General features: G+C 57.7%; 1 protein-coding gene across 1 annotated transcript; it reads right to left on the bottom strand.

The window, feature by feature from the left end:
• Positions 1 to 4749: 4749 nt before the first annotated feature.
• Positions 4750 to 12884, bottom strand: TLE5 (TLE family member 5, transcriptional modulator). The gene is made up of 7 exons (XM_029216498.1): positions 12726 to 12884; positions 11511 to 11608; positions 9085 to 9148; positions 7623 to 7667; positions 6886 to 6948; positions 5434 to 5508; positions 4750 to 5344 (listed from the first exon to the last, which is right to left on the bottom strand). The coding sequence occupies exons 1-7, from the start codon at positions 12750 to 12752 to the stop codon at positions 5123 to 5125; spliced, it is 594 nt and encodes a 197-aa protein (XP_029072331.1). The 5' UTR covers positions 12753 to 12884; the 3' UTR covers positions 4750 to 5122.
• Between the last annotated feature and the right edge of the window lie 35 nt (positions 12885 to 12919).

Raw genomic sequence — 12919 nt, 5'->3', positions numbered from 1 at the left:
AAATGGTCCTTCCTTCACCAGGCATTTTCAAGAACTGATTGAGAGCTGTAGCTGAAGCCCTGAGCTGAAACCAGAGCATGGTAGATGTTCAGATTGCAGCCATCTATGATTTCTGTTATCCTTAGGATTTGCGTTGCTTTCCTGATTATTTTTTAAATATGTATTTATTTATTTATTTGGTTGTACCGGGTCTTAGTTGCAGCAGGTGGGCTCCTTAGTTGTGATATGCGAACTCTTAGTTGTGGCATGCATGGGGGATCTAGTCCCCTGACCAGGGATGAAACCTGAGCCCCCTGCGTTGGGAGCGCGGAGTCTTAACCACTGGACCACCAGGGAAGTCCCCTGATTATTTCTATTTGTGCCTAGCGTGGCTGAGAGCTCCGCCAGCCAGCAGAGGGCAGGAGACTGGCTGTTGCCCTGCCTTGTTTTGCGAGTTTGACAACTTCCTACCCTTCCTCCGGCCTCAGTTTTCCTGTCTGCACAACGGGGAGAGCATGTGGTCATTCCAAGATCTCTGATTCCATGTCACTGCAGCTTCTTTTTGTTTCTCCTCCAAGTCCAAGTCCAAGGCGCAAACACACAGACTTTGGAAGGAGGAAGGCCACGTAAATATTTCAGGCAGTAGACGTACCTGGCCCGCCTGGACTGTGAATGTTTAACGCGTCACATCCTAGTTTTTGCTGGCCTTCACAGGATGTTCTTCTCCCCGGCTGGGGAATCTGTTAGTCCTTGACCCCTCCTGAGCCCTGGAGGCCAAACCAGGAGGAGGTGGGCCTGGCTCTGGGGGGGGGGGTGCTGGGGTGCAGGAGGGGTGTGTGGGGACGGGGCTGGGTCAGTCTCATGCCACTCTGGGGCCTGTGGGACTCTCCAGCGCTGTGGACATCATTGTGTGCACGGGGAAGTCAAGGCTCAGAGAGAGTCAGGGAGCCTCACACCCCGGTGTACACAGATCCCTCCCTGGAAAAACCCCTATAAAGGGGGAAGGGGCCGGAAGAGGGGACTCCCAGAAGGGCCTGGGGTCTAGGTGGGGGGCGGGGAGTTAGAAGGGATGGGTTCACCCAGTCCCAGGAGCTGGGAGCGTAGCTCTGGCTCCTCCTCCTCCTTTCTGCCCCTCCCCCTCGCCTCCCTCCTCCCCATTGCTCCTTCATTCTCTCTCATCCCTCCTCCCCATCGCCCTCCGTCCCCCTCTCTTTGCTTCTCTCCCTCCTCCCTCCTTTCCCTAACCCCCCTCCTCCCTCCGGCCCTCCCTCCCTCCCTCTCTCCCTCCCTCCCTCTCTCCCTCCTCTCCCCCTCCTCTCCCCCTCCCCCTCCCTTATCTCCATCCTCCCTCTTCCCCTCCTCCTCCCGCCCACCTTCCCCCTCCTCCCCTTCCTCCCGCCTCATTAGGCGTGCCCGCGGCGCGGGGCCCATTAGCGGATCAATTAGCCGAGGTCGCCGGCAGTCCGGTCGTTAAGCGCGGGAGGCCGCACCTCCGCCCGCCCCGGCTTCCCGGCCGCGATGGCGTACCTCCAGGACCCTCTGGTCTCGCTCCCCACTGCGGACTCCTGGGCCCGCCCTATACCCTCCCCAGCCCCACGGGCGGGATGAGGGGCTTCGAAGCCCTCAGAGAGACCCCAGGTCACAGATGTGTCCGTGGCTAGGCAGGACCCCCTTCTGCTTCGAAGACCCCTGAGGGGGACTGTCGGGTTTGCCCCCCTCCCCAACGCCCTTCATCTGCCAGCAACATCAGTAATAATAATATCAGCTGAGGGCTGGTGAGCCCTTGCAGGCTTTCTGCTAATCCTCGGAACCCTCTTCCCAGAAACAGATCAGACAAGTGATTTCACTCGCCTCACTCGCCATAGCTCCTCTGCTTGCTGACACCTGCTGACACATTTTGTATTTTCCTACCGCCGGCCACAGGGCGGGGGCTTAAGTGTCCTGTTTCCTGCTGTGTCCCCAGGGCTCAGAGTAGGGGTGCAATAAATGAATGAATGAAAAAGATGAATGAATGAATGGGTGAGGGTCTGCTAAAGCACTTTCCACGGAGTCAGTAATAGGATCTTCATGACAACCGTGGGTTCTGTGATTATACCCATTTTACAGATAGGGAGGGAAAACCAAAAACCAGAGTGGTGAAGCCACTTGCTTGGATCACCCTGCTGTGAGAGGAAGAGCCAGGATTTAAACCCACGCTGGAGACCCCATGCCCAGAATCAGTATGTGACAAATTAATAACAACCACTGTTCCCCTCCAGGGGTGGGGGTGTCCCAGAGCCTTGCTTTGGGGGGAGGGTCAGGGGTGGCCTTCAGAAAAGTGACTTCTGGGAGTCCTGGGGGATTAGAATGGGGGGGAGGGGGAAAAAAAGAACACTGTTCCAAGCAGAAGGAACAGCATGTGCAAAGGCCGCTAGGCAAGGAACAACCAGTTGTTTCAACCTGGCTGCAGCCTGCTGGGAAGGAATGATTACAGGGCTGGGTAGCAGGCCCTTGCGGTCTCCTGGGCCTAGAATTTATTCCAAGGACCATGGAGGCCAAAGATTATCTATTCTTTAAATCCTTTTTAAAAAACTGTGAAATAGAACACACAGAAGAGTGCCCTGATTGTAAGCAAACAATTCGATGAATTATCATGAAGTGAATACACTTGTGTAATCAACTCCCAAATTACCATCACCCTTAGAAGTCTCCTTTGGTAACTCCATGACATCTGGTGCTATGGGTCCCTTGGGCCTGTCTTTGTTCTTTATATAAGTGGAGTCACACAGCATTGACTTTTCCATACCTGGCTTCTTCAGTGTTCTGTGTGCAAGATGTATGGTGTCAAGTGCGCTGAGGTCTGGTTCTTTTTTCTGGCTGCGTAGTATTCCATGGGCAGCTAATGTCACAACTTACCCTTCTGCCCTTTGATGGACAGCTGGTGGTTTCCAGTTTGGGGCAATGACTAATTACAGCTGCTGTAAACATTCTTGTGGCACGTGTGTTGGGTGGATCCAGCATTCAAATCCGGGGGTATCACGGGGTGCTAAGCAGCCTTCTGAGGCAGATGTAACAATTTACACTCCCCAAGAGAGGGGCAGAGATGAGTTCTGGTTTTCAGCACAAGGATATACATTAAGCAGGGAGCGATCCCATCTCACTGGCATTTTTGGAGGTGATTTGGCTGCAGTGGGGGAGGGGAGGGGCCCAGCAGGAGGGTCCCCCTGTCCCCTCTGCCTCCTTTCTCTCCTTAGGGACAGGAGACATTTACCCTGAGGTTGGCTGTTCATCATCACCTCTGTCTCTCCCTCCTTCCCTTCCTGTGCCCTTGGCCCCCATGCAAACCCACTGGATTGGGCAGACAGGTGAGAATTCCTTGCATCCCTCGTGCTCCCAGCTCCTTGAGGGTGGGATTTCTGTGGCATGAAGCCCTTGCGAAGATCTTACCAAGTCCAGATGACTGTCCCCACTCTCCACCCACCTCCCCGCCACCAGGCCCATATCCTGGGTGGGGAGCCTGAACTTCTCTTAGTTTTTATTAAATTTTTTGGCCACAGCATGGGGTATGTGGGATCTTAGTTCCCCGACCAGGGATCGAACCCACACCCCCTGCATCAGGAGCGCAGAGTCTTAACTGGACCACCAGGGAAGTCCCTGAAGTTCTCTTGACTGAAATGCCAAGTGTGCTGGGAATCACCTTTCCTGCTGGCTCCCCCTCCTGGGCTGGTCCAGCTTGGATGCAGGGGGGCGAGGGTGGGCTCCAAGTGGTCCTTGGAGAGTTGAGGTCCAGCTGGGGGTCTGTGTTCTCTGATCTGGAAAAAAGCGTTTTGTGTGTGCAGTGTGACTGTCCAGTCTCAGCAGCTGTCTCTAAGGATAAAGACTGTCATTTAGGAACCCTCTGGCCTGGGACTCAGAAACTAGGGACCCCTTAGCTTTTCTGAGTCCCTTTGCCTACCTGTCAAAACGGCTGGCTAGACCTCAAGCACCTAGGCTGTGCTGTGTGACCTAGAGCCTCCAGCTGGCCCTCTCTGGGCTAGGCGCCAAGTTCAGGAGCTAGACTACATTTACAAGCCAGACTCAGCTAGGACTCTCAATATCCAGTCCTGTAACAGACGAGGGGGTCTCAGACTTGAAGCCCTCTCCTCCTCCGGGAAGGGGGGCACCGCGGGCAACTCACAACACAGAGGCAGGAACACAGCAACCAACCTTCTCACATCTTTATTTGAAAGGCACAGCTAAGCCCACCCTCGATACAGCATTTTCACTTCTCTCCGTAGAGATCAAACGACTGAACACAACAAAGGCTGACAGTCTAAAAGGCTATATACAGACACAGGTGTGGGTGTTGCTTTTTTTTTTTTAAACATTTTTCTGTCTTTTTCTTTTTTTTAATATCCCTTTTTCTTAAAAGACAAGCTAGTACACTGGAAAAAGGAAAAATAAAAAATAAAAACCAAGACAACTCGAGTACCCTCATCTTTATTTGGGAAAAGGGAGAAAGGGAATTCTGGGTCGCCCACCCCACCCTGTTCCCCGGGCGAAGCTTGCTGTCCATGGCCCCTCTTTCTTTCATGGGTGAGGGGACAGGACTAGGTGGGTGTGGGCGGCGGGAACTAGCAGAGGGTGAGTGAGTGGGAAGGGGAGACGCGGGGCGCCCAGGGCGGGGAGGGGCAGCTAGCATTGTGTTTGCATGCAGTGCCAGGGTGTGAGGCCAGGGTGTGCCCCGAGGAGGGGCGGGGGGGGGGGGGGGGGGGGGGGGGGTGCGGGGGGGGGGGCCCGGGGGGGGGGGGGGGGGGGGGGTCAGCGGGCTGTCAGTTACAGGTGTGCGAATTGGGGAAGTGCAGGGGGTATTGGACCTCTTGAGGTCTTGCTCCCTTTGGACCTGGCCTCCCACTTTTGCCTCCAGGCCTCAGCTTGCCTCATCTGTGGTATGAGCGGGTAATGACCCATTCAGGCTGCAGGGGAGGAGGAGGGAGGCTGGGAGTCGGGGGTAGGAGCCAAGTCAGGGGGTGGCACACAAGCAGGGCGAGGGCCCCAGCAGGCGGCTACCATAAATACTACCAAAGTTGAACCAATCCCGAGCTATACTGTGTCTTATGCTGAATCTTCCTCTCTCTCCGTGTCTGTCTCCCCTTTGTCCCCCAGCCCCCATCCCAGCCGCCCACTAATCCGATTTCTCGCCATCATCCTCCTGGTGGGTGTCACCATCATGCCCATTCTTGTCTTCCTTGGAGAGGTGGGCCTGGGAGCCCAGCGCCGACAGCGAGAGGAGGCCGGTGCCTGCACTGACCGCCGGCAGCGAAGGGGGCTGCAGCCCCACAGGCAGTGGGGTCAGAGGCAGGGCCAGAGCCTGCAGCTGGGACAGCTGGTGGGCCTGGAGCTGCTGCTGCAGGGCAGAGGAAGGGGAGCGTTAGTCCCCTTGGGCCCACCTGTCCTTCTCCCACCCGCTGCTTCCCCCGAAGACCCCAAACATACTCGGATGATGGAGTTCAGCTCAGGAGCAGTGACCTGCTTAGCCCTCTCGATGGCTCCCAAGACTTGCTGCTGGTGCTGGATGGGGGAAGGGTTGAGAGACATCAACTGATCAGCCCCGATCTTGTTAGGGCTTGTGGCTCAGAGCCCAGAAGAAGCCCCGCTCCCATCTGGGCTATTAGAGCCCTCCCTCTCCACAGCTTCCCACGCCTCCCGAAACCCCTCTCTCTCCAGCTGATTCCTTTCATCCAGCCTCAGTCTCCTCATCTGGAAAATGGGATACACGGAGATGCAGAGAAGACCCAAAGGGCTTGGTACCAAAATCTTAGGAAAAAGCTTTTGGGTGAGTCTGAGAAAGCCTGAACCACGACCAATGCCATGTGCAAAGAAGCAGAAGTGCAGTGCACAACCTGGTCAACAGTACAGGGAAGTCCTGGTTCTAAGAGCTCAGACCAGGACTGCTGGTCCAAGAGATCTGAGATCTGCTAACCCAAGCTCCTCTTCCTCCACAGCCTGGGAAGGCCCAGTGAATTCTGGCAGGACTGGGGCACGAGTCTCGGTTCAGGGCAATCCCCCACCCCGTACCCCAGCCCTCCCTGAACGTGTCTCTCTGGCCATCAGATGCTAGAATCTGCCAAGCTCCTTCTTTGCCTTGGCTACCAGGGAGCCCCTGTTGTGAACGGAAACCACAAGGCTAGGTCTTCAGGGTCCTAAGAGTCCCCTTCTTTGGGGCTTTCATGGTGTCCTCCTGGAATTGTTCCCGGGCATCACCTGAGGGACCCCAAGATATGGATGGGGGCTAAAGAGAAAATGATTAATTATCAAGAGTAAATCTGGCAGAGAGCAGATGAGCCTTACATGACCCAGACGTGTGTGTGTTTGTGTGTGTACAGAGTGGGCCTCACACCAAGAGTCTTAGAACCCCAGGAAACAAAAGAGGAAGAGTTGGGTACCTGGTTCCTCCGTTTGTCCGTGTGCACCTCTGTGTGTCTGTGTGCCGTGTGTTTAAGTGTCACATCTGTGCATTATCTGTAGCTGTTTGTATGTCTGCCTATGTGTGCTGAGAGCCCCACTGTCCACACAGCGGCCAGCAGGGCCCCGCAGATGAATCTCAGGGGGTGAAAGACGGAAGCAAAACAGGGAAACAGAATTCTTGGTGCAGTCTTCAGCGTAGCTGACATTTTTACAGTGCAATGACTCACTCAGGCTGGGAATTCCACAGCAGGGTGAGGCCCCTCCCTCCACTGCCCTGCACCCCTGGGGTTTCTCCAACCTGGGGATTCTTCTGCACAGACTGGCTGGTGGCTGGGAGGTCCAGAGAGGGAAGGCGTGTGCCCTGGGGTACCCAGCACGCTGCTGCCCCAGATGGCTGCAGGACGGAGGGCCTGGGGAAAGTTCACGGTCCATCTACCGCCTCCTCCCCGCAGCCCTGGGAGGCCTGGGGGCTCCACTCACCTCTTGGGAAAGGTAGGGCAGGACCTGGGCACAGATCCCATTCAGCCTCTTGACGATTTCAGCCTGAAACACACAGATGCTTCAGCCCTGGGCAGCAGCTGGGGCAGGCGCAGACCAGCCCCAGGAGGCCTGGGGGTTCTGTCTAATCTAAGAAGAGGCCAGCTCGGCCCAGGGTCAGGTCAACTCATTGGGCCCACGGGCACCCAACCAGCAGCAAAGGTGGAATCTGAGGCTGGCTCTCTGCCCTGTAGGCTAAGAGCACAGGACAAACCCACGCCCAGCCGCTTGGGGTCCCGGTGGCCCTGGGAAGATGATGCCCAGTGCCTGATAGGTAGTGAGTGCTCCGTGGGAGAGAGGGGAAAAGGAGTGGGGGCAGCTGGCATCAGTGTTCTACAACATACCCGAGGGTAGCCTCATCAGGGCACAGGTGGCAAGAGCAAGGCTGCAGGGCAAGGGGCAATCTGGGGGTTCCAGGGCGGGTTGGCACATCACCCCTCCCCTGCTGTTTGCAAAGGGGAGACAGTGGGGTGGGGGGTGGCACGTCCCCGGAAAGTCTCTGCCCCTCCCCCTCAGGGAGAGAAACCCATCAGGGAGGCCTAAGAAAGAAGGGGGGTGGGTTGGGAGGTAACAGGATACCAAGGCAGACTTGGTGCTCAGCCAAGGGGTGGGCAAGCTCCTACCTGCCTGGGGGAGTGCTGAAGTAAGCGTGGGACGGAGGAGGGGGGAAGAGGGCGTACCTGCTTGTGCATCTCGATGTTCAAGCCGTAGGACATCTCGTAGTACTGCATGGGGGCGGAGAGGAGACAGAGAGAAATGGGGGCGGGTGAAGAATGGGGGGCTCCAGAGACAAAGAGATGGGGGGAGTGACAGAGAGAGAGACAAAGAGGGGGAGAGGGGGAGAAGGGGAGAAACGGAGAGATGGGGAGGGGAGGGCAGGCGAAAGAGATGGAGATGGAAGTGGGAAGACACCCACACCAGGCGCTGGGGCCCAGGTGCCTGGTGGGGCTGCTGCGGAAGCTGGGGGAGCTTCAGGGCCCCAGCAGCGGTGTGGGTGCCCTGGTTTCTGGAATAATGATCACACCCCAACCTCTAACACACACAGACACACACAAACACAGACAGACACACAGACACACATAGACACACACATACACTCTCTCTCTCTCTCTCTCTCTCCAAGGCTCCTAATCTTTTATCTTTATGTGTCTTGTCTGCGGGTGGCCCTGGACTCCAGGGAAGTTTGCCTTCCTGGGTATAAATAATCGAGGATAAACAAATCCTGCTGGGTCTGGCTCTGGGGCCAGCAGCGAACCCCCTCACGCCCCAGATCTGACCCTGCCCCTTCCCTTGCTCTAAACAGTCCCATGGCGCCCCTCTGTCACCCCAGGGAGGGTGGGGGGGAAGCCAAGTTTGTTCCCAAGTCTTTGTGTGGTCTCCCATTCTCTGCCCAGCAAGCTCCTACTCATTCTTCAAGACCCCAGCTGCAATGCCCCATCCTCCATGCAGTTTTTCTCAAACCGGGAGCACCCCCTTCTGGAGTCCCCCAGTCCCGGGTCCCTCTCTCTGCCCCAGCCCCATCCCTCCCTCTGAGGCCAGAGGTTCAGTGTCTGGCTCTGCTTCCCCCACAGCCTGGGAGAAGTGGGCTCTGGGCTGGACGGAGGTGGCGCAGTGGGGCGCGGGGGTGGGGTGGGGTTGATGCAGAAATCGCCACCTGGTGGGTAGGAAACCTAGCAAGTGATTCTGGCAGTGTGCGCTCAGGCAGGGTCTCAAATGTCAGGCCCAAGAACACAGTGACACCCCTTCCCTCCCACCCACGTCAGAGAGTCCTCCTCCCAGGCTTGGGCAAGGAGGGGTTAAGCCTGGGATGCCTGGACCATGGGGGTGGGGAGGGATCTGGCTGCTCCCTCAGTCAGATCCTGGCTTTCCCAGCCATTGGCTCCTTTCCTGCCAAGGACAGCCGGGGGACCTGGCAGGCCCAGGCTGCAACCCGGTGGTTTGGCACCTCGGCCACTGCCTGGGCCGGCAGCCAGGCCAGCAAGACGGACTCAGCCCGGCCCAGGGGCAGGCTGAATGGAGAGCTGACCCTGACTCCTCATACATCCCAGAGGTGGCGGCCAGGGTTCGGACAACAGCTGCTGGTGCTGGAGGGGGATCCAGGGGTCCCCCATCCCTGCCCACTGGACCCCAGGGCTGGCTTACCATCACGTAATGACGCTGCATCTCTGACTTCTCGCTGGCCAGCTTGTCACATTCGAGTTTCAGACTGAAAAAGAACACGGGGTGGGGCGGGGGCTGGGCTGAGGTCCCCCCCATTGTGCAGGGGAGCCCCTAACTTTGGTGGGGGACAGGCAGAAAATGGGGCAGGGGGAGCTTCAGGTGCCCTAGCTAGAAAATGTGGATTATGAAACCAACCTTGCAGATCTGGGGGCAGAGAAAGCAATGAAAATAATAAAAATAACAAAAGTCAGAGCAAATGCCCTGACTGTAGCTGAGACAGGGATTCAAAGAAACTTTTACCTCTCCTGAAACCCAAAGAGGTCAGGGCTGTTAACATCACTCTGTTTTTACAGATGATGCAATGGACGCCCAGAGAGGTTGAGTGAACGGGCTCAAGGTCACACAGCCAGGAAGCTGGCTTCAGAGGCCATACTCTCAAGCACTGAGGAAAACTCTCCAGCAAAGGAGGAACAAACAGACACGGTGGAGAGGCTGCGAGAGCCGAGTTGGCTGGTAGGGCTCTGGATTGGATTTACCAAGGAATCTTCAAAGGCACCCAAGCCCCTCTTGTGGGTCCTGATTTCCCTAGCAGTGGGGCATAAATTTCCAGCATTGGGTAATAGAGATGGTGACCGCCCCCGCCTCTCTCAAGCTCCCCCAGCAAGGATAAGCTTTGGGTATTTCTCAAAGGCCCCTCACGAGGGTGTCAGGATGACAGGTAAAGAGCTGAGAGCACAAACTCAAGCCACATAGACTGGGTCCAAAGTTCAACCCTGCTGTTTTGATGCTGTGTGACTCTGGGCAAACCCCTCTACCTCTCTGGGTCTTGGTCTCCAAGTCTGTTGAGTTCCAACCTCCGAGGGTGAGGTGGTGAGGATGAAATGAATTAAGACCAGAAACACTCTTAATGCTGGTATTCAGCAAGTACCCAATAAAAACTTAGCTGCTCTTGTAGTCACCCCAGGAGACTGGAGTTTCACTTCGCCAGACTGACCACGACTTGTATACCCCAGTTGGGAGGACAGCCACAGTTGGTTTCTCCAACTTTCTTTAAAAATATGCATTTGTTGCCACCATTAAAAACAAAATCACGCAATTTCATTCCAAACTCTGCATTTCTGGCCCTTCCTGAAGGACTGGTGGATCCTGTGTGAGCCCCCAACATGGTAGGACCCCTCAGTGTAAAGCAGGAAGCCCAGGCCCAACGGATGGAGACTCTAAAGCTCAGAGAGGGGGTGTGGCCTACCCGAGGTCACATAGCACTGTGGCAGCAATCGTCAGATTGCTCGGTCTCTGGAATTGGATCAGCCCCAGTGCTCTCACTGTGACATGGGCATGGGCCAGGCTGGGGTGGGGGTGGGGGTGGATCCCCCGGGGAGGCTCAGAAAGGCCAGGCCTGCCAGGCAAAGCCCCTAAACCCTCCACATCACAGGACCAGAACAAAGTTCCTAGGCCTGCCCTTCAACCATCTGTGCCTCAGTTTCCTCATCTTTGAAATGAGCACAATGATAGGGCAGCAGTAAAGATTAAACAAAAGGATGTATGTTCCATCTTCAGCAAATGGGGAGAACGGGAAGTACCTCCAAAGAACAAATATATCACTGTTCCCAATTTCTTCTTGGAGACAACTCGGGATCCTTCAAAGAATACTTTTGTGTGGGTAAACTAAGGTCCAGAGAGGGCCTAAGACCCCACAGGTATTCGTGGCCATGGACCCCCTTTTGATTCCTAGTTCAAAGCCCCCCTCCGCAGCAAAACCTTGAGAATCTGCATTCTTCAACCCAGAGACTGGGTACAAATCTCAGTTCTGCCACTTCTTTGCTGTGCAACCCCAGGAAATTCCTATCCTCTCTGGGCTTAAGTTTCCCTAAGTGTAAAATGAAGACAATAATAGTTCCTTTCTCTTTAGATTTGGCACATTGGCAAGCCCTTCAGAAACGTTAGATTCAGTTCTGGAAAGAGAATCGCCTTTCTGCGGGCTGGCAGGAACCCTTTCTCCAAAACTAGGCAGAGAGAGATAACATGCTACAGATTTTGGTGGGGGGGTGGGGAGGTGGAGGGCCCATCCCCAACTCCAGCTGTTGGGAGGTCTTTTATCCAATGCAGATTGAGGTGGGGGTGGGGAGAGGGGCTCTGACACCAGACAGCTGAGGCTTTGGGCAAATTATTGAAATTTTTTGTGCCTCAGTTTTCTCATCTACAAAATGGGACTGTCTTAAAGACTAAATGAATTTCATATCGGCAAAGTGCTAAAGGCAGTGCCTGCCGCCTAAGACGTTCAACGCCTCTACTTTTTCGGAGCCTAGATATATAGCAGGGGCCACAACCTCCGCTGCAGGCTTCAGTCTTGCCATCTGAGCAGGGGGCTCCAGCTTCTCCCGGGGCGGGTACCACCAGCCCCAGCTCACCTGTGGTACTGAGCCTGCAGCAGCTGAAACTCATCTTTGATGCGGTCGCAGGAGTCCGAGGTGGTGAATTTCAGTTGCTGGGGGAGGTGCGACGAGCCCTGTGGGGAGGGGCGGCCCGGGTCAGGATCGGGTGGGGCCGCCACCCACCTCTCTCCCCCGCTGCCCCGAGGCAGCGGCCGGCGCAGCTGCAGTGTTCCCCCCCCCCCCCGCCCTACTTCCCGGGCCCGTGTTTACAGCCCCCGGAGCGGCCCCCGCCCGCACTTCCTGCCCCCGCCTCTCCGCCCGAAGCCGAGGGGGGTGGGCGCGCCCGGAGGCTCTCGTCCCCCGCCCCCCCCAGGCTGTGGAGGTGCGTTTGAAGGCCCGCCCTTGGTGGGGGGCAGGGTGCGCCCTCTACCGCGCCTCCAAAGCGCCGAGAGGGGGTGCACATCTGAGCGCCCCAACTGCCTCTGGGAGGGGGGAGAACGCGTCCTAGAGGGTCCCCCTCCCCAAGCTGGCGGTGTGGGGGGGGGGATGAGGCTTCCTCGCAAACTCCCCTTGGGGGAGGGGCCTCTCTAAGCACCCGAAATCTTCCGGGGGGCGCACCCCAGATTCCTAGCACCCTTCCTCCGGGCCGCGCTCTTCCGGGAGGGGTGCGCCTCCGGTCTCCCCCCACTCCCAAGCCCCGAAAGCAGCCCCGGCGTTAGAGGTGCCTGGTGGGGCTCCCGGTGCGCCCCAGGCCCGAGGCAAAGGCCGCCGAGGCCTTGGCTGGCTTGATGGGGGCGGGGGCACAGGGCCCAGGAGCTGGGGCCGGGGCTGGGGGGATCTGAGCTGGGATCTGGAGGAGACCTGGCTTGGGAGCTAGTGGGGGGTGCTCTGGGCCCGGAAGCTGGGAGGGGGACAGGGAGCTACCGGGGATGGGAGGGAGCCCCGGAACTGGGGGTGGGGAGTAGCGCTGGGCCCAGAGCTGTAGAGGACTGGGCCTAGGAGGTGGGGGAGAGACGCCGAGCTGGGGGTGGGGAGGTCTGGCTGGGATCTGGAGTGGGGGGCGCAGGGCTTGGTCCTTGAGGGGTGCGCAGGGCCCGAACCTGGGGGAGGGAAGGGTCCGGCTGGGAACTGGGGGGACCGGGTCAGGACCTGGGCGGACGCAGGGCCCAGAGCTGGGGGGATGGCCCGGCCGGGAACTGAGGGGTGCCGGGCCCGGATGGGGGGGGCGCCGGGCCGGCGGGCCCCGCTTACCGAATGCCTGCTTTGTGGAAACATCATGTCAGTCGCGGCGGGGGGCGCGGGCTGCGCCCCGGCTGTGCGCCCCGGCTCGGGCTGCTCGGGGCGCCGGGCGGCCGCGCCTTTGTCCCGGCGCCGATCGGCAGCTCCCGGGGCCCCCGCCGCCGCCTCCCGCGCCCGGCCTCGCCCGCTTCCTGCGCCCCCTCCCC

The sequence above is a fragment of the Monodon monoceros genome, unplaced genomic scaffold (genome assembly GCF_005190385.1).
Source record: "Monodon monoceros isolate NGI ecotype Baffin Bay Population unplaced genomic scaffold, NGI_Narwhal_1 Super_Scaffold_12, whole genome shotgun sequence".
Lineage (NCBI taxonomy): Eukaryota > Metazoa > Chordata > Mammalia > Artiodactyla > Monodontidae > Monodon > Monodon monoceros.
The sequence above is the reverse complement of the archived record's forward strand: the minus strand, read 5'-3'. Positions and strand labels throughout refer to the sequence as shown.